General features: G+C 38.2%; 1 protein-coding gene across 11 annotated transcripts in view; it reads right to left on the bottom strand.

The window, feature by feature from the left end:
• The window catches only part of LOC149001260 (RNA-binding (RRM/RBD/RNP motifs) family protein), a 58,483-nt gene that overhangs the window by 31,303 nt on the left and 7,950 nt on the right, over positions 1-19,230 (bottom strand). For all 11 annotated transcript variants that reach the window (XM_089136585.1, XM_089136587.1, XM_089136588.1 and 8 more), the window contains 6 exons: positions 14,501-14,582; positions 7,567-7,755; positions 7,228-7,422; positions 6,956-7,123; positions 2,646-2,733; positions 2,382-2,440 (listed from right to left, as the gene is read on the bottom strand). In XM_089136585.1, the coding sequence (XP_088992711.1) occupies positions 2,382-2,440; positions 2,646-2,733; positions 6,956-7,123; positions 7,228-7,422; positions 7,567-7,755; positions 14,501-14,582 (781 nt within the window). The remainder of the gene's footprint in view (positions 1-2,381; positions 2,441-2,645; positions 2,734-6,955; positions 7,124-7,227; positions 7,423-7,566; positions 7,756-14,500; positions 14,583-19,230) is intronic.

Raw genomic sequence — 19,230 nt, 5'->3', positions numbered from 1 at the left:
TGAGGATATTATTTACTTTGTTTTTAGCATTTATGAATGTGGCTGAATTATAAAGCTTAAATGATGCAACCCAATTTAAGAGAGAGGGGGGGGGCGCTCTTCTTCCAAGATCTTTTAAGAAAACTAACTCAAATAGAACCAAAGAAAGGGTGATATAGGGGGTCTTTGTGATATGGACTGTGATGGAACATAACAATAAGGATGAATGCAGTAACAAGATGATTTTGCTAATAAGGATGAATGCAGTTAGTGGGCTCTGAATTTCCCTACTGTGGGCTCTGAATTTACCAGTAGGGTTAATTGGATGCAACAATATCAAGGATGATGGGGTGTTAGTTTGAGAGAGATTTAGAATGGTGGGATAGAGCAGGTTCTTGAAAAATGGGAGGAAAAGTTATGGAACTGAGGCAAAACTTGGAGGGAATGTAGCTAATATATAAATATACAGACCCGCAAATTTGGTTGAGTTTGGAAAGAAAACTGGAACATACAAAGAGTTTTCGTTTTGGGGGGTTTTAGGAAGTACAAAAATTTAAGAATATAAAATTGGATGGTCATAGTGGAGTCAAAATGGATCTAACATTACTTGGGTTGGGGGATGATGTACCAGAACTGTGGGATAGAAACAATGGTCAATTGGCATAAATCTGACCTTAATTTTCGGTCGACCGAAAAGTCCAAAGATTGAAGAAAAAAAAATGTAATAGGAGAAGGGGATTGATGTAGGTGCCAGTAATAACCGAACAGAGCCTTGAAGATGGAATAACCAGCTGGAGAATGAAAATTGAACTCTGATCTTCAACAAGCCATATGTGTCTAGGCTTGATTTCACCTTTAGAACCCCTCTCAGCCATGGATTTTAAATTCCCAATTGACAGAACCAAGACTCACTAACAAGCAGCAGATGCACTACTTGAAAAGAAACTTTTCTTATTCAGTTTGATCTGTTCCCATCGAGTTGAGAGACCTATTTTGCATTGTTGGAGTCCTTATCTGATTTGGACTCTAAGCAGGAGTCTAACTCGAAATCAGAAACTAGTTGACTTAAGCTAGGACTCTTTTAGAACTGAATAACAACACAAATTACTAATATACTAGTATACCCTTATAACTCCAGTTAGGCAAAGTTTACATTAATTAGAGCAATTAATTGAACTATTTTTGCACTTAGCTAGGCAATAAACTTTTGGGCCCACAGCATAGGCACATGACCATATCTACCCTCAGTTGATTTTGAAGGAAAGTAAACCAATTCACTACTAGATCTGCATCACTAGTAATTACTAAAAATTAGTTTCTAATTTCAAAATCAGTTAGTTTATATTTTGTTATTATTGAAAATATCAGCTAACTCAGCAAAGTCTAATTTCTACCATAATAACTACGAGTTTCTGCTTTTGCTCAGCAAACCTTTGTTCTATAAATATGTAATTGGCTGTTCACAGCAAACAATAATGATTTGAAATTTGAATACAGGTTAATGAAGTTTTGCTTGACTAATGTTATTCTCTTGTCTAATTTGGGTGACAAAATTGGCTAGGGCCTTGCTATGAGAATTAAACATCTAATGTCTAGGGAACTTTGCTGTCAACTGCTAAATCCTAGGGCTGAAGGAGCCTTGCTAAGAGACCTAAATCCACCTACCTTCGCCTCCTGTTCTCTTATTTGAAGTCTACTGCTATTGCTCCTGTTTTGCTGCTGTTGAGATCACAAGTTGTGGGATTTCACCCCCAAGCTGCTTATATAGGCCTGGCCTGATACTGCTACTTCATTCAAACAAGACGTCTGACTGTAAGATTTAATTGATTGACCACCCCAACCCCAAACCACCTCCTCTCCTTCAATCCACCATTCATCTGATCATCCAGTCAAAAAATCCATAAGTTTGTCTTTTTAGTCCACCTCCTTAACAGAACGTCTAAGCATCAAATTTGTGACACAACCTTCCCTCACTTCGAACTCCACTCGATTCACTTATGAGAGCCATCTGCTGGCTAGATTGTTTTACATCATAGAACTTCTAGTACTTGGGATGAGTTTCTACTTCGATGACCATCCTCATATCTTGAAAACTGACCGTTGGACCACGGGATCATCATACTTTTGGTGACTGGTTTGTTTCAGGCTCTAAATTACTAGTTTCTTTCCTTGCTGTTTTTTTTTTTTTATTTTTTTAATGGGGTGGGTTATTTGGGGCTATGTCATCCTGGACCTTAGCTATACATTGCTAGTGCTCCTGGATAAATAAACTACACTCCTAATTCAATTACAAAAGCAAATTGACAGAACAAATCTGAATTTTCAATAACATATAGATTTATACACAACATTGAGAAGAAAGGAAAAGGTCCAAAGAAATAACAGCATTCGAGGGGCCTAACCTGCATTAGCTTAACATTTAGAGCAGATTTGGCTGCCTCCACACCACCAAAAAGAGATCCTACAGGGAACCATGAGCATTTAAACTTGAAGTGAGAATTGTACACATATGAAACTTCATCAGCTCAGTGTTCACAATGTCAGACAAACAGACCAAGGATGTTTCCTTTGTTTATTTCCTGAAAACTATTGGACAAAAGATTGGAAAATTAAATTTCAAAGTTTAATTTGGAGTCCACCTAGCATCACTTTTCACTGGCACCTACCAAATATGAAGTAGAAGTCTTCCGGAACCAAATCTTTTGCCAAGTTCTTGATGTACAACACACAAGCAGGATTGCCAGCAGAGTAGTTCTGCATAAAATCATAAGCAGAGAAATTCATGTGCTAGAGAAACAATAGGTTATCCTTCTTGTCTAGACTACCAATAGCAGCTGCAATAGACAGGCTATTGTTTATTTTTTATTTTTAACAACTCAAGACAATATCTGATCTTTTCTAGAATCACTAGTATCATACCACCTGCAATGCACATGGGTGTTTGTTGGATTTTTAACTATTACAGTGTCATCCACAAACCAAGTGATAGAGTTTATAGGGTCTACCCGTCCAGCATCTCTAGTTAACTATTTGAAACCAAAGGATGCAAGGAACGTATGCTCATATGTAATTATTATTTTAATTTTGGGATGTATTATTTATTCTATTTTAATACAAGCACCCTTTTACTAAAAAAAATTATAAATGAAGTTAATATTATGAAATATTTAGACCAGAAAAAAATAAGGTTGATGAGACATAATAAGAGCATCTAGAGGTGAGAATAAACTTGATTGTAAGGTTTTGATGGGTTTCCAAAGCATTAAGGTAACAATTTAATTGGGTATTTTAACCCGAATAATATGCATATAATTTCCTCTCTTTTTTTCTTTTTCTTTTTTTTTTTTTGTTGTTGGTGGTGGGGGGGTTGCTTTAGTATTTTTAATTCTAATGGAAATTGAAACTATTGGGTTCTTGCATGAATATCAGGGGGCGTTTAGTCTGGATTTTAGTAAAGAGGATTAAGTAAAAGTAGTAATAAATTGTAAATGATTAGTTTTTTATTTTCGATTGATACACAACCTAGTTTTATTTGGTAGTGGTGTTTTCATATAACCTTTTCTTTCTTTTTTAGTGTTATTTTGTGAGGGTTGTTTTAGTATATTTAGTTCAAATTGGAATTGAGACTTGTTAGAAAACAAGAATTAAATAATCAAAACAACAGCTGAACTAGAACAAAGAAAAGAGAGAATAAGAAGAAGAGAAGAGAGATGAAGAACAAGTAGAAGAGGCCTGTGATTCTTGCTTAAGAGTCTAGAATTACAGAGCCCTTTTATTTATAGCTTCTAATGAATCTAATACAATTTGAGAGACAAGTAATTGTCCTCTAGAAAAAGGAAACAAAAAATTACAACTTTAGTAACTTCCTAGCTCCTAAAATAGAAAATTCTGAAAATAGAAACCACCACCAAAATATAAACTATGCTTTCTAAAAACTCCCAAAACTTATGTAGCAAGACTCCTACATTAGAAATAGAAACTATGCAGTTTTTACTATTCACGTGAACAGTATTTACTGTTCACGTGAAACAGTAACATGAACAGTAAAATAGTCCAGACTTGCATATACTTCAACACTCCCCCTCAAGCTGGAGTGTACACAAAGAAAGCTTCAGCTTGCACAATAAGAATAAACTTGAAAGGTAGCACCAATCTTGAATCGTGTAGCAATGGCAGACGTTAATAAATACTGAGAAAACTTCACCCAGGAGATAATCAACACCAACTTAAAAAAAAAAAACTTTAATTCTTCATGTCAATAGAACCATCCAATAATAAGAACAATCGACGATGTTGAAGACGAACACAGTCCATAAGTATAACAGGATCAAAGATATTATCCATATAATGCCAGTAGTAGGAGAAATATCCACACTAAATCTTCAAAATTGCAACTCCAATGTCCATAAGTATAGCAGGATCAAAGACACCATCCATATAATGCCAGTAGTAGGGAGAAATATCCATACTAAATCTTCAAAATTACAACTCCAATGTCCATATAAATGCTTCACAAGAAGGCAAGTAATAGGCAAAGTATAGGTAGGTAAAAGGCAATATTGATTACTGTGGACCAAGTAAGTAGGTAAAAGACAGTATATGTTACTGTGGACCAAGTAAGTAAGGTAGTATGGGTTACTATGGACCAAATAGATAAGGTAAAAGACAGTATGGGTTACTGCGGACCAAGTAGGTAAGGTAAAAGACAGTATGGGTTACTGCAGACCAAGTAGGTAAGGTAAAAGACAGTATGAGTTACTGTGAACCAATTATCATGGACCAAATAGGTAAGGTAAAAGACAGTATGGGTTACTGCGGACCAAGTAGGTAAGGTAGTATGGATTAACACGGACCAAGTAGTTAGGAAAAGGACAATATAGGTAAAGACATGTAATTATATCGTTGTAGAATGCCATAAGTTGAGGACAAAGATCTTCACAAATAATATCCATCAGCACATCTTGAGTAGATATAGAATAAGGTACCATTCTCCCCCTCACGTGTAGTATTACACGTGGACAATTAATGATGACCAGTGACAAGCATCTTAAAGTATGAACACAAAAGAAACCCAAGAAGGAAAAGTAGCAGCCACAGAGCAGTGTATTATTCACTAATAAAGTTGATCAAGTAGCAGAAAATCGTCTCACAGAACAAAGTCTTGTGCACCAAGGGGGAAAAAAATTCTGGACCACCGCTAACCCTTAGGCAGGAGCAAATTAGATCAGGAAAAAAATATATTGAACCAGCTTGGAATCTCAAAATTGCAGTAGTCGTTGCAGCAATCCACTCGGAAGAAGTGCAATAACAGTTGTTGCAGTAGCAGATAATATCAGATCTCAGACCATAACAGCAAACTTCTGCTAGATTTGAAACTCAAACAGATCTCGATATGAAGGAAAAATAGTCCTCTAGGTTTTTGTAGAAGTATTAGATAAAAAGAAGGCTAAACTTGATTCTGAAATAAACAACAGAAGAAGTAGTAAAGCAAGAAGGTAGCAGCTGAATTTTTCAGAAGAGAGAAATTCAATGAAACGGGAGTACTAGTATACGACTTGCAACTAAACTTATAGCACAAACAATGGAAGACAATATTTAGGTCTCGCAATCCAAATTATGGGCATATCTTTGCAAGAATCAAGAGGAATCCCAAAACATCAGTATAGTGCAGATTAAACTTCAGATTTGCACACAAAAAAAGGGTAGTAGCAGCCTCAGTTGAATCAAATAGGTAGACATATCCCCAAAAAGCTTAGGGCCTTTTTGTAGTATTAATACATAGATACTTGGTGCTTCAAAAGTTAAAGAAGGACAGCCATGCACAATTATTGCAGCGAAGGTTAGGGCTGCCCTAGATAAGAAAAAGGGGAAAGAAGAAAAAAAAAAAGAGAAAAGAAAAGAAAAGAAAAGAAAAGAAAGAAAGAAAGAAGAAGAAAAAAAAACTGGGCAGCCAAGAGAGAGAAAACGGTCCCTAAGTTGATTAAACTTGCTCTGATACTATGTTAGAAAACAAGAATTAAATAATCAAAACAACAGCTGAACTAGAACAAAGAAAAGAGAGAAGAGAGATGAAGAACAAGTAGAAGAGGCCTGTGATTCTTGCTTAAGAGTCTAGAATCACAGAGCCCTTTTATTTATAGCTTCTAATGAATCTAATACACCTTGAGAGACAAGTAATTGTCCTCTAGAAAAATGAAGCAAGAAATTACAACTTTAGTAACTTCCTAGCTCCTAAAATAGAAAATTCTGAAAATAGAAACTACCACCAAAATAGAAACTATGCTTTCTAAAAACTCCCAAAACTTATGTAGCAAGACTCCTACATTAGAAATAGAAACTATGCAGTTTTTATTGTTTACGTGAACAGTATTTACTGTTCACCTAAAACAGTAACATGAACAATAAAATAGTTCAGACTTGCATATACTTCAACAAGACTGTTAGGTTCTAAGCATGAATATCAAGAGGCATTTAATTTGGGTTTTAGTTAAGAGGATTAATTACAATTAATACTAAATTTTAAACTATTAGGTTTTTTTCCTTTCTATATAAATTATTGGATTTATTGGTAGTGGGTTTTTTTTTTTTTTTTTGGGTAAGGGTTTTTTAATAGATTTAATTCCAACAGGAATTGAGACCATTGGGATCTATACAAGAATGTCAAGGACTTTTGGGTCTTAGTGGAGAGGATTAATTACAATTAAACTAATATAGAATTAGAAAGAAAAATCAATGAGAATATAGAATTATAATTTAGGAATTTGAAAGAAAAATCAATGAGAATATAGATTATAATTTAGGACATAATTAATCATATCCTTTTTGTGAATGATTGAGGGTATTATAGGGATAAAAAATGCAGCCTTCCTCCATAAGTTCGTGCTTTTATAATAGTAGTATGTTAGTATGATATAAGAAGTTTAAAAAATGATATAAATTCGCAGACCGTCCCTCCCACTCAAAACTTTTGTGATACCTTAAACATTGGAAGTGATAAGATTTCCTCTGGTGGCAGCTTTCCACTCTCAATTTCCTCAGGCAGAGCATAAGGTTTATGTGCAGAATCCTCTTTGGCTTGCTCAATTGGTTCCCTGTTTTCATAATCGTGCTTAGGCTCGTGTGCAAGTTTAGGGGCAATTCTGATCTGAAATAGTGAAAATAAAAAATTAAAACAAAAAAGAAAAAAAGAAAAAAAAAAAAAGGGCAATTGCAACTTCAAGCATTCTCTTTTAAACAGAAAGATACTACCTTTAGTACAGAGCTATTCTTTTTTATAGTTGGGATCTCTTTAGGAACCAAGGTGGATGGTTTCAATCCAACAGCCTCATGTGCCACTTCTTTATCGATTGCTGGGCCTAAAATAACTTCTCGCCTTGCACGCTTTCGTCGATGCATCAAAATTCTTGAGTCCTTTATGGCAAAACTGTTGATATCATCACCACCCTGGAGACATCAAAAGCTTGACACTTTACTTTGTAAAACTTATTACAAACCAGACCCATACACCACTTTTAAGCCCTTATGTGCCTGCCAGAATTCGACATCCAAAACCATGAGCATGAGATTGACAAGGAGAACAGAAAGTACCTCCTCAGAAGACTCCAATTCTGACTCATCGCTAGATAGATCTGCCACATGGCGCAGTGCAACTATGGGTGACGGCTGTGGAGGTGGGGGTGGCGGTGGTGCAGCAGCCACTGAAGGTGGTAGAGGTGGCGTGGTTAGTGCCATACGGAAGGGTGCTGGAATGTTCATTTTATTCATCAGATGCAATACCTGTAAGAAAATATTGAATCCAAAATAAAAAGTAAACAACTACAGTCATTAGAAAATTATAGTCTCCTATTGTGAAGAATTTAGAAATTGAGATTAAGTAAATGTGTCACAAGCCCGCCTTTATTTATAATAGAGATTAGTGAATGAGACTACCCCATGTGGGATAAAATCATAAAACACAAAATAATAAATCCAGGACGATTCTATTGTTGTACCAACATTACAACACTAATATCCATGGACCAAGAACGCAGTCAAAAGTCCAAAACCACCAAGATAAGAAGTTATACAACTTAGAAAAGTCGCATGTTTAGACCCGGTTTGACCAGTTCCAACCTACGTCGACTTGTTTCGATCATATTTTGCAAGTTTCAACCTGAAAAATTATATTAAGTGTCACTGATCCCCATTGACAATTCAAGAAACGTAGCCAGAAACCATAGGAAGCTACTATAAGTATCCCTTATCCCACAGGAACTTATTTATGCCAAATAATATTTAAGTGTTTCTTAAATAAGAAAATATTATCAAATAAGCAAATACCTTCTATTTAAATCTAATAAAAATAGTTTTAAAAATACTAAAAGGATTAAATGTAATATGTTGGACATGTGTCCATCAAACCCGATTCAATTAAAAAGTGTTTATTAATTTTAATTACGCATTACATAGTTTAATTGGGCTTAAAGGGGTTTCAGTTCTTCACCCAAAATGATTCTCAACTACGGATAGGACCAAAATCCAGTTCATACAGTCGTTGCATTATATATAATCAGAACTGAATTTTTGGCATAAAAATTTGTGTACACATATCATGTGTGTAAAGAATAAAATCCCATAAGAATATCTCATGTGCTGCTGTCCATTGTTAGGGTATGAGATTCAAACCTATTATTTGACCTTTGACCTCAGAGGTCCTATTTACTGCAATATTATGCCACCTATTTTGGCAAGCCAAGGTTGAAGTCCTATGAATCATAAATCGACACACTAATATGGCTCTTGCATTGTTAGTGAAAGAGATGCTCAAATGGAATCCACCGCCATTGATTCAGGAACATCAAGAGAGAAAAAGTTATGTGATTAGTCGAACACATAAATCTTGTTAAATGGGTTTATATCCATAAGGCTGCGTTCATTTGCAAAGGTGGGGTGGGAAAAAAAACATGTGGGCCCCATGTGTAGTGGGGTGAGGGAGAAGGAAAGGGTTTTGTGGAAAAGTGATAGTGGTGGGTCCCACTTTTTACTTTTCCACAAAGTCCCACCAAATTTGTGGGGTTTTGAAAAGGTTTGGGGTGGGAAAGTTGGGTTGCCACATCACCAAACAAGTTTCCTTGATTCAAGGAAACTTGTCTCTCACTTTCCCACCCCAAGCAACCAAACAATTTACACTTTTGGAATTTAAAGGAAAAGTAAGAAAATTTTGCTTTTATCAAGAATTTTCCCACCCCACCTTTATTCCAGCAAACAAACGCAGCCTAAGACAAGGATGGGGCTCCCAAGTTCAAGATTAACAAGTAGGCAGCAGTTAGGGAAATGGGAAGGGGGCAAACAGATACAGCAAACAATTCTGAAGAAGGGAAGGAACAGGGAGAGAGGTGGGCTATTCTGGAGTGTTGAGGGAAAAGTTGGGCCACCAAGTTACCTGTCGGAGTGGGAGGACTTGCACCTGCAGTTGCAAGTTCTAAAACTGACTTCTTCCGGATCCTGCTTTCTTTATTAATTTAAATCAAATCCACCACGAACTCTATAGAAAATCAGGCATTACCAAAACAGGGATTGTAGTCATTGCTGTCTTGAGGGTTTCAAAGGCTGATTGGGTAGCTTGGTCCCAACAGAAGGAGTCCTTCAATAATTGTGTGAGTGGTACTGCCTTCTTTCCATAGCCGTCAACAGACCGCCCGCAGTAGCCAGTTAAGCCTAGAAATCCTCTCAGGTCTCTACGTGTCTTGGGTGTGGGCCAATCAAGCATAAATTGATTTTTCTTTGAATCTGCCGCAACGCCTTTGCTGAATAGAATATGTCCGAGATATTCTAACTCCCGAACTCCAAACAAACACTTCTTATTCACAACCAGCTTGTGTGTCGTTAGCAGCTCAAAGGTGGTGTGTATGTGCTGTTTGTGCTCCTCCATATTCTAACTGTATACTAGGGTGTTGTTGAAGACCAACAAGATATAACACCTCAGCTGCTGTCTGAAAATGTCATCATCAGGGCTAGGAAAGTGGTTGGAGCATTGGTGAGGCCGAACAGCATGACAAGAAATTCATAGAGGCCGGTCCAAAAAGCTGTCTTCTCTATATAGGTTTCAACAACTCTGATTTGATGATTGCCTGACTTCAGGTCAAGCTTGCTGAACACCGTGGCCTTTCCTAGTTCATCAAGCAGCTCCTCAATAGCAGGTATAGGAAACTTGTTGGGTATGGTGATGCTATTGAGCGCCCTGTAGTCAACACATAAACGCCAGCTTCCATCTTTTTTCTTCACAAGTAACACAGGGCTTGAGTAAGTGTTGTTGCCCGATTAGATTATTCACACGGCTATCATCTCCTCAACCAGTCATTCCACTTCATTCTTTTGAGAGTAAGGGTAACAGTACGATCGTATGTTTGGAAGTTGACTGCCGATAACCAAGCAAATGGTGTGGTCATGGTCTCGCCGCGAACAACTCAGTTGGGTCGCGGAATAGTTGCTGATATTCCTCCAAAAGCAGCTCAAACGGATCCTTTGCTGACAATGCTTCTTCAAACTTGTCGGTCAAAAGTGCCTGTAACCAAAATCCTTCACCCCAAGCTTCCATAGCCTTCAAAACTCCTTTGAGAGTGGTCTCTAGCCGCAGTAATGTCAGGACCCCCCTGAGCTTGACTGGTTCGTTGTGCTGCTTGAAGCTCATTGTCTGATGCTCCCAGTTGCTATGAACTTCACCTAATGTAAAAAGTCATGTTATGCCATGCCTAGGATGACATCAACATTACCCAAATGAAATGGGAAGAAATCCTCAACCATAGTGACCCCTTGCAGTGTCAAATGGATCTCTTGGCAGCCTTCCCCACGCACTTGCTGCCCATTCCCAAGGCATACCCGGAACCCTTGATGCTGGACTTTGAGTTGAAGCTTCTGAACCAAGTTTTGGGTGATGAAGTTGTGGGTGGTGGCGGCGTTGTCTACTAACACCACAACCTCATTGCCTTCTAGTTCTCCCCTGAGCTTGAAAGTTTTAGGAGAATCGATCCCCACAACCGAATGGCTGGAGAGTTCAACCTATTCATTTGCAACCAATTTTGCTGTTCTGGTGTTAGTTCTTCTCCATCAACGTTAACCTCGCCATCTTCCTCCTGTAGTAACACCAGTTGCAGACCCTTGAGTTTGAACTAGTGATTGCGATGACACTTCTCATCACAGCAAAAACAGAGTCCCTTGTCGAATTTTTTTTCCATTCCAATTTCCAAGTAGGGTAGGTCCTTGCAGGGAGAGTGATGTATCAGCCCCCAACCAGCCCAAAGAGCCAAGAAAGGGGGCCAAGCCCATTCAAAAGTTGCGCCAAACCAAAGGGGGCCGAATTCTATCCAGGGATAGAGTGGTCATTTTCTTACCCCTAAATCGAGCTTAACTAGTTGACTGTGTCCACTTTTATTTCTGAATTTTAATTCTCTTTTTTATTTCCTAATTTGGAGCCTTAGTAGTTGAATAAATTTGATATTTGTTTGTTGGTGAGATAGGGTTAAATTTAGAAAGTCCAGTTTTGGTAAGTCACTGGATCCCTATTTAGTAGGGAATTCATTACTTAAGTCACAAATAGGTAAGTCTAGGGAACCAAGTTTCATTGTTCGAGTCTAGTTGGGTTAAGTGGCTATAAATAACCTAGTCTTGCTGTAATTTTCAGATTTGATTGTTTGAATAAAGTGAGTTTTAAAGAAAAGACTTGGTATGGTCGTGGGATCCCTGGGAGGGTAACTTGCAGCTGGTTTGAGCTCGTCTTCTACAATTCTGAGATCTCATCACCTTCTTCAAGCATCCTTTTAGAACTTCAGCAAAGCATCCACTCACAAGTAAGTCCAAACCATTCCCCAATCCCCACGACCACATTTCCAGCCCCCTCCCACCCCAACCCTAGACCACCGTGGCCCAATTTCCTCCTCTCCTAGCGATACCTAGTCCAACCCCCTTTAGGAATCCCAGCCCCAATTGAGTCCATTCCATCAACCCAAGAGTCGCCCAAGCCCTGCTGAACAAGGATCTAATCTTATTTTCTGCAAACCTGCCTCGGTCTGACTTCTAAAAATTCTGCACTTCATCTTCAACCTTGGGAGTTGCAGAATTTTCAGTATTGCAGAACTTGGAATTTCTGAGTTCTTAACCCTCTAAACTGGTACAGGTTGTTGAAGTGTCATTAGGAAACAGTTCTGAAACTTAGTCGCAACCACCCTGGTCCATCCCCAACCCAACCAAACCCTAGTCTTGACCTAGAAGTCAAATTTTGAATTCGGAATTTGAATTTTTTTTAAATTTCAGACCTGTTTTCAGCATTCCAGCAACCTTTTAGGCCCTCTAAAACCCTAGCCAAAACCTCTAAGAGCCTATATAGCTGCTGCAACCTTACTCGAAGATCCTGGACATCCAATCCTAAACCATGGGTTGCATCAGGGAGTTCTGCCGTGGTTGCCATCCAATCGTGTCACTTGCAGGTAATGCAAGCTGGTTTCTCGCCTCTGCAAATGTCGCCATGAACGCCCTCACCTCCCCCATAAATTTGTCAAGGGCTTCAAGCTTCTGTCCACTTCTGTCTACGTTTTGGGCCAGAGATTCAGTCTTTGAGTCCCATCAAGATATTTGCCCAGTCACTCCCCTAACGGTCCACCACTCCAAATCTTCCACTCAATTCTCCATTCGTGATTTGACCATGCCCGAAGGATTGTACATGCTCCGATACCAATTTGATAAAAACCCGAAATTCTACTGTTAATTAAGCACTGCTGAACTCAGAATTGCATGAACATGGTGTTGGATTTGATTGAAGTTCATTAAGAAAACAGGAATTAAGTTTTAGAACTCACAACTGCAGGTGCAAGTCCTCCATCTTCGACAGGTAACCTAAAGACCCAACTCTTAACACTCCAGAATAGCCCTCCTCTCCCTATTCCTTCCCTTCTATAGAATTGTTAATTGTAACCGTTTGCCCCCTTCCCACTTCCCTAACTGCTCCCTCATTTGGGCCCCTAGGCCCATCCTTCTCTTACGGGTATAGACCCATTTAACTAGAGGTCTAACAGATTCCAATGTCATTTTTGTAAATTCTAATTATTTCTTTATTTCTTAATATTTTTGAAATATCTTTTAGGCATCCGATACAAAGTTTATAAAGTGTACTTTGGGGTTAGGTAGTATATAAATACATGCCCGAAGCTTGCCATGTGATATAAGAATTGTCGAAGGTCTAATATATAAATTAAAGAGTTCTATTTACACAACAACCATTGGGAATACTAATTGGTTAATTATTTCATCATATACAGAGAGAAGGATCCACATCCTTGAATTATAGTTGTTGTCATATTTGATAAAATAGCAATCCTTCATAGATTCTACCTTTTCCCATTATGGTAGCAAAGGTGTTTTTGCAATTTAGGAAGTAGATGTCCACATCAAAATTGCCTAGCATGGTTTTTGGAGGTCAAGTGTGAGCAAATCCAAAAAGGGAAGATGCATTTCATATGATTGGAAAATTTTAAAGCAAAATGTATCCCACTTATGATTATAAATTTAATAAAAGAGGGAAGAAGAAAAATGCTACACAATTTGTGTAAGGAACTTTTTAGTTTTGAGGTTTTTTGAAACCTCAAGGGCTTGGTATTTGAAGGACTACTTCAGCAACATTATAATTGTTCAAAGCTTCAAGGAGTTGAAGACTTTAAACCACCTATTGCTCAAGTATGAAAAAGCTATATCTAACAGAGGTGCTACATTTGCGGCACTAAAGTAAACCTAAACCGTTTCTAAATAAATTTGATTTATTTTATGTTGATCCGAATTCAATGCAAAAGCGATGTTCTTTGATCTACTTCCGCTGTGCCATCAGTTTGAAACCAACATAATCCTGGGGCGGCTATGTTCAAGAGCAAAACCTAGATTTTTCAAGATAGTTAAAACCGTAAACCTTATAATGTAGCTCAAATCCGATTTCAAGATAGTTAAAACTGTAACTTTTAACATAGCTCAAATCCAATTTAACTTTGAGGGAGTCACGTCACAATCAAACCTAATCCGGCATGCTCAAATGTTGTCAAAATTACTTGAATAGAATATTCTAACATCCCCTCCCCCCCCCCCTTTAAGTTTTTACAACACATTCACATATTAAGATTTATGAAATTTTAGATTTGACAAAAACCACAAGATAGGGAAATTAAAGATTTTAGGTCGAAGTACATAAAGGGTTAAATTACAATTTACAAGCACCATTTTAAGTAGTTTTTCACTAAAATAGTTCATGTTTTGTGCTATGAAGGTCAAAAATAGGCCTTATACATGACATCAGATCAAACAAACCACATCCAGGCCTCAAAACCACCTCATCAAGTTGGTAGAGGAAAATCCCAGTTTCTACTGTACGTGTCTTTGGCTGGTAGAGACTAGCCTCAGAATCAAGGTTTAAGGCCTTGTCTATATCATAACAGCTTAAAGTCAAGAAGATAATAGAATAAACTTAAAACTCTTCTGAAAGTTCACATGGAGAGGTTAAAGGAACCTGCGTATAAAAGCGAGGAACAGCAATGAGAGCATTCACAATGTTGGTAAGTATGTTCCCATCAGGAGGAGGATATGCATACCTACAACACAGGAAAGCCATTCAATAGGAGATAAAAAGAAGAATAAACAAATTCATAAGTAATGAGAAACCTCTTAGTAAACTGACATAGTGATCTTTTTCCTCAATAAGTGGGAACTGTAAAATCAACTGTTCAAAGAAGAACCAATTTAATCTACTTAGATATGACATAATTGTCATCTTTAACAGCCTACTGTAATTTTAAAGATAGGAAGGATTGTGGCAGGTTTTTTGTTGAGTTCATGCACTGTGGATGCATCTGCAAATGAAAAACCAGAGTTGGCATTAACCAGGTTATTGGGAGTCTTCTCAGTCAAGGTTATTGCACTAGTTAGTTTCCTAATTTTTCTCAGCTATTTTGCATGTTAGGGAGTCTTTATTAGAGTTTGTTGTCGAGTTTGTTTCTACCCATTATTGGCACATTAAGCTGGTTCCCATCCTTCATATAAGTCCCATTTATAGGACACCTCATCCAAATAAACAGTGTGGAAAGTACATTCAGAAATTTGCAATGTTTTACTGTTTTGCTGTTGTCCTTTTAACAGAGCGGTATCCAAAGCCACGCAGGTCTCTACTTGAGTGAATAGTGAAAAAGAGCGAGAGAGAGAGAGAGAGAGAGAGAGAGAGAGGAGAGATTGAGTAATCATGGCAGCAAAGTCCATCATCACAGCTGCCGATTCACTCGTTCAGCAGGTACAAGTACCAGTTCTGGAGTGTGAAAATGAGGACCCTGTATGGGAGCTTGTAGAAGAAGGTTTTGCTGATCCCAACAAAGCAACAAAAAGAAGGATGCAAAAGCTCGCTATCTAGTGCAACAAGTTGTTCAAGAGGATATTTTTCCAACAACGATGACTGCAGCACCCTCCAAGGAAGCATGGCTGACTCTACAAAAGGAATTCCAAGGCGACAATAAGGTCATTACAGTTAGGTTGCCAATGCTACGGCAAGAATTTGAAACTGCAACCATGAAGAGAAATGAATCAGTGCAAGAGTACCTCTCTAGAGTAAAATTAACAGTGAGCCAGATGCAAATTTATGGTGAAAGGTTTAGTGACTTTAATGTGGTTAAGAAGTCTAACTTTAGCCAACGCAGAGCTGTTCTAGTGGTTGAAACCAACACCTCTTAGTGAAGAGGTCATGGGTTTGACTCTCGCTGAGGCATATTAATATCCCCATCCCCCTGCTTAATAAAGCCCCTTTGTACCAAAAAAAAAAAAAGTCTTAACTTTAATGTGGTTACTAATATATTAAGAAGTCTAACTCCTAAAATTAAGATTCCCCTGTTTTATTTTGTAATCTGAGTCGGTCTATGACAAGTTAACAGTCCTAGTCTGGTTAGGAGTTCTATTTATAAAACAGAATTCCTTCAGTAGCTGTCCTAATTCCCTTAGGAATCTAGTCCTACTTTTATGTTGATGATTGGGTCAGTCTAGGAGAAGTTAAGTCTAAGTATTAATTCAAATATGATTCCTACTTAAAATAAGAGTCATTTTCTGTTTTGCTTTCATAGTTGAGTCCTAGTAGGACTCTTTCAATAAAGGCTATACATACAAACTATTGCTTGTAACCAAATCAGTTTTGATGATTGAGTGAAATTGATTGAAGGAGAATCAAGTGCAGTTAGGGGTTCTAACAGAGGAAACACTGGGGAAGCTTTGTGTTTTCTTCTTTTCAGCAATTCTTCAACCCCCTACCCTCTTCCAAGCAATTAAGTGAACATCCTTCATGTTTCTGGGAAACTCACTTGGTTATGGAAACCCTCAGGGCTAGGAAATTGAGAAGAATAGGGTATGGGTGGAATTGGAAAGTCTAGGGTCCTAACAAGATGGGATAGGTTTGGAGAAGAACTAGGGTTTTAACTACCCAAAGATACCCAAGGTGGGACAGGATTGGGAAATTAAGGTTTCAATCAACTAAGATGGGATAGATTTTGGGAGGATTAGGGTTTTAACAAACCTAAATAGGAAGGAAGAACTTGAGGAACAAAGGATCAAAATTCACACTTGGGGCTGTAAGGGGGGAGAGGGTAAACGGTGTGGGAATGGGAAGGAAGGGTTGGGGCCGCTTGCAGTTGGTCTTGGATGTTGACTTCTTTCTTGCCTTTTTTATTCTCTTCCTTTCCTTTCTTTCTTTTCTTTTGATCTTTTCATTCTTCTCTTTCTTTTCTTTTCTTGGCTTCCTAAACTGTTGCAAGATCAAGAAAGGGAAAGAAGGAGGGGACTGTGTTGGGGACAGCCTGCGATGGGAGAGAGGGGGGAGGGGTGGTTTGCTGCTGCCACAAGGGAAAGAGAGGGGTGAGGGTGGTCTGACAAGGGTTAGGTGAGAAAATGGGGTAGGGAAGGAGCTGGGGTATTACTTACTTGATTAGAGAGTGAACTAGTTCACTCAAGATTACTATTGGAGCTGTCTTCAAGCTGGCGCAGGCTTTAGAAGTTGAAGAAGATTGAAGAAGTACGCAGAAAACTCAAAACACTCAACCGTGGGGATCCTACTTGGAACCCATGACTCTAATTCTCCTTCAATGCTAGCAATTTTATTACTGCAGTCTGAATTTCAAAGCTGGGTATTGGGCCTTTAAATAGCCTCTTACATAGAAGGAAAGACACTTGGACTCAAACTAATTAACTAACTTGGTCTCTAACTAGTTAACAAACTTACTTTGATTAGGAAATCCAATTTGGATTGGGAATCTATTTACAACTCAACAACTAACTAACTTGGAAAAGGGGTCTTCTAAGGACCACAAAAAATAACTAAAATAAAAATAACAATTATCCAAAAAGAATCCTACTATAAAATTGTTTCCAACTAGGACTCACACATAGACAAGGATTCTTTAATAACTTGACACGACGTAATCACCCAAAATTTGAAAGTAAATTCTAACTCCTGACAACACAAGGAAACTAACTGGACCCACAAAACTCAAGGAGGAGAGAAAATTACTAAAATAACCCTTAGGGCATTCGGCCAGCCCAAATTGCTGCATGGTCTGGGGGCTCTTTTGGGCTCAATATTTGAGCTCTTCTAGCCTGCTGACCCTAGTTACATCAATGACCCAACCCCTTCACATCATCCTCTTCATCACAACCCTTCTCTTTCCCCCTCCCCAAGCTTGCGGCATACCCTCCTTTTTCCCCAAACCCTAATTCCCAAATCTTCCAATGCCCTCCCCCAAATCCCACCCCCTTTTGGAATAATCCTCCCCCCCGGGGCATTTGATTCTCATCTCTAACCCTACTTACCCGTTAAAACCCAAAATTCTAAACACTTTCCCCCAAAACCCTAATTTCCTTAACTTCCAACCCTACCTTAGAATTCACTCCTCTCTTAGAAACTACCACCCCTCGCCCACCCTTGTCTTTGATCCTAAGTGGCCACCCTAGCCAACCCTTAAACCCTAGATTTCTAAAACCCTAGTTTTTCTCAAACCCTAACTCAAGGCATTAGAATTGGAATCTCAAAACAGCCAGGATAAGAGTCTTGTTTTAAAGCCCTAAGCCCACAACCCCTAGAAGGATGCTATTAACCTATCCTACAAACCCTCGATCACCTAAAACAGCCCAAAAACCCAAGCCGCAGAGACTTAGAAACCCAAATTTTGATTGCTGGTTTCCTTTAATTGATCCTGGTTATTGGACCTCAATTTGATGGATACATCAAGTACAAGGCGTACCAAAGTTTGGGATTGGAAAGCAAAGCAACAAAACCTTTCCTAAAGAAAAAGCATGGAGTGCTGCAAATGCTTTGGAATTAATCCATGTAGATCTATGTTGGAATGAACCCAGAAACTTTTGCAGGCAGCAGGTACTTTACAATAACAATTGATGATTTAAGTAGAACGTGTTGGATGTGTTTTTTGTAGAGCAAAGAAGAAGCTTTTGAAGCCTTTAAAAGATATAAGGTACTAATTGAAAAACAAAGTGAGAAGTACATAGAGAAACTCAGGACAGATAAAGGGGGAGAATTCACCAAAAAATCATTCAAATTATTTAGCATGGAGAATGGCATTCACAGAGCTTACAACACCTTACACTCCAAGACAAAATGAAGTAGCCGAGTCGAAGAATCACACAGTAGTAAATATGGCACGACATATACTTTAAGAGAAAGGTCTACAACACAATTCTGGGGAGAAGCAATTGTTATACTGTGTATTTGCTGAATATTGCACCAACATGAGCAATTGTAAGTAAAGCACCTTATAAGATGTGGACAGAATGAAATGGTAAGCCATCTAATAATCTTTGATTGTGTTCTTATACACTACTTGCTACTCAAATGTGCAGCAAATAAGAAGAGAAGGCTACAAAGTGCGCACGTGTTGGTTATTATACCAACCCTAAAACGTACAAATTTTACAAACCAACAAACAAGAAGATCATCATTAGCAAGAACTCATATTTGACGAAGAAGCAAGGTGGACTTGGCGAGAAACAAGTGAAGGTGCAATTCAACTTGAAGAATTCGTAGAACCAGAGCAGCAAACTAACAAGAACCAACCTCAAACTCCACCTAATACTCCTAGATGATCAAGCGCTCTAATACCGCACCATCTACAAAAACATCACCAACCAGCAGCTCAACATCTTCAAGATCACTGAGCTCTAATGAAAAGTAGGGCCAAGAGCAAACATATATGAAACTAC

This window comes from Hakea prostrata, chromosome 10, assembly GCF_041222555.1.
Source record: "Hakea prostrata isolate BN-2017 chromosome 10, UWA_Hpros_2, whole genome shotgun sequence".
NCBI classification, from domain to species: Eukaryota; Viridiplantae; Streptophyta; class Magnoliopsida; order Proteales; family Proteaceae; genus Hakea; species Hakea prostrata.
This window is presented reverse-complemented; position numbering and strand designations above follow the sequence as displayed.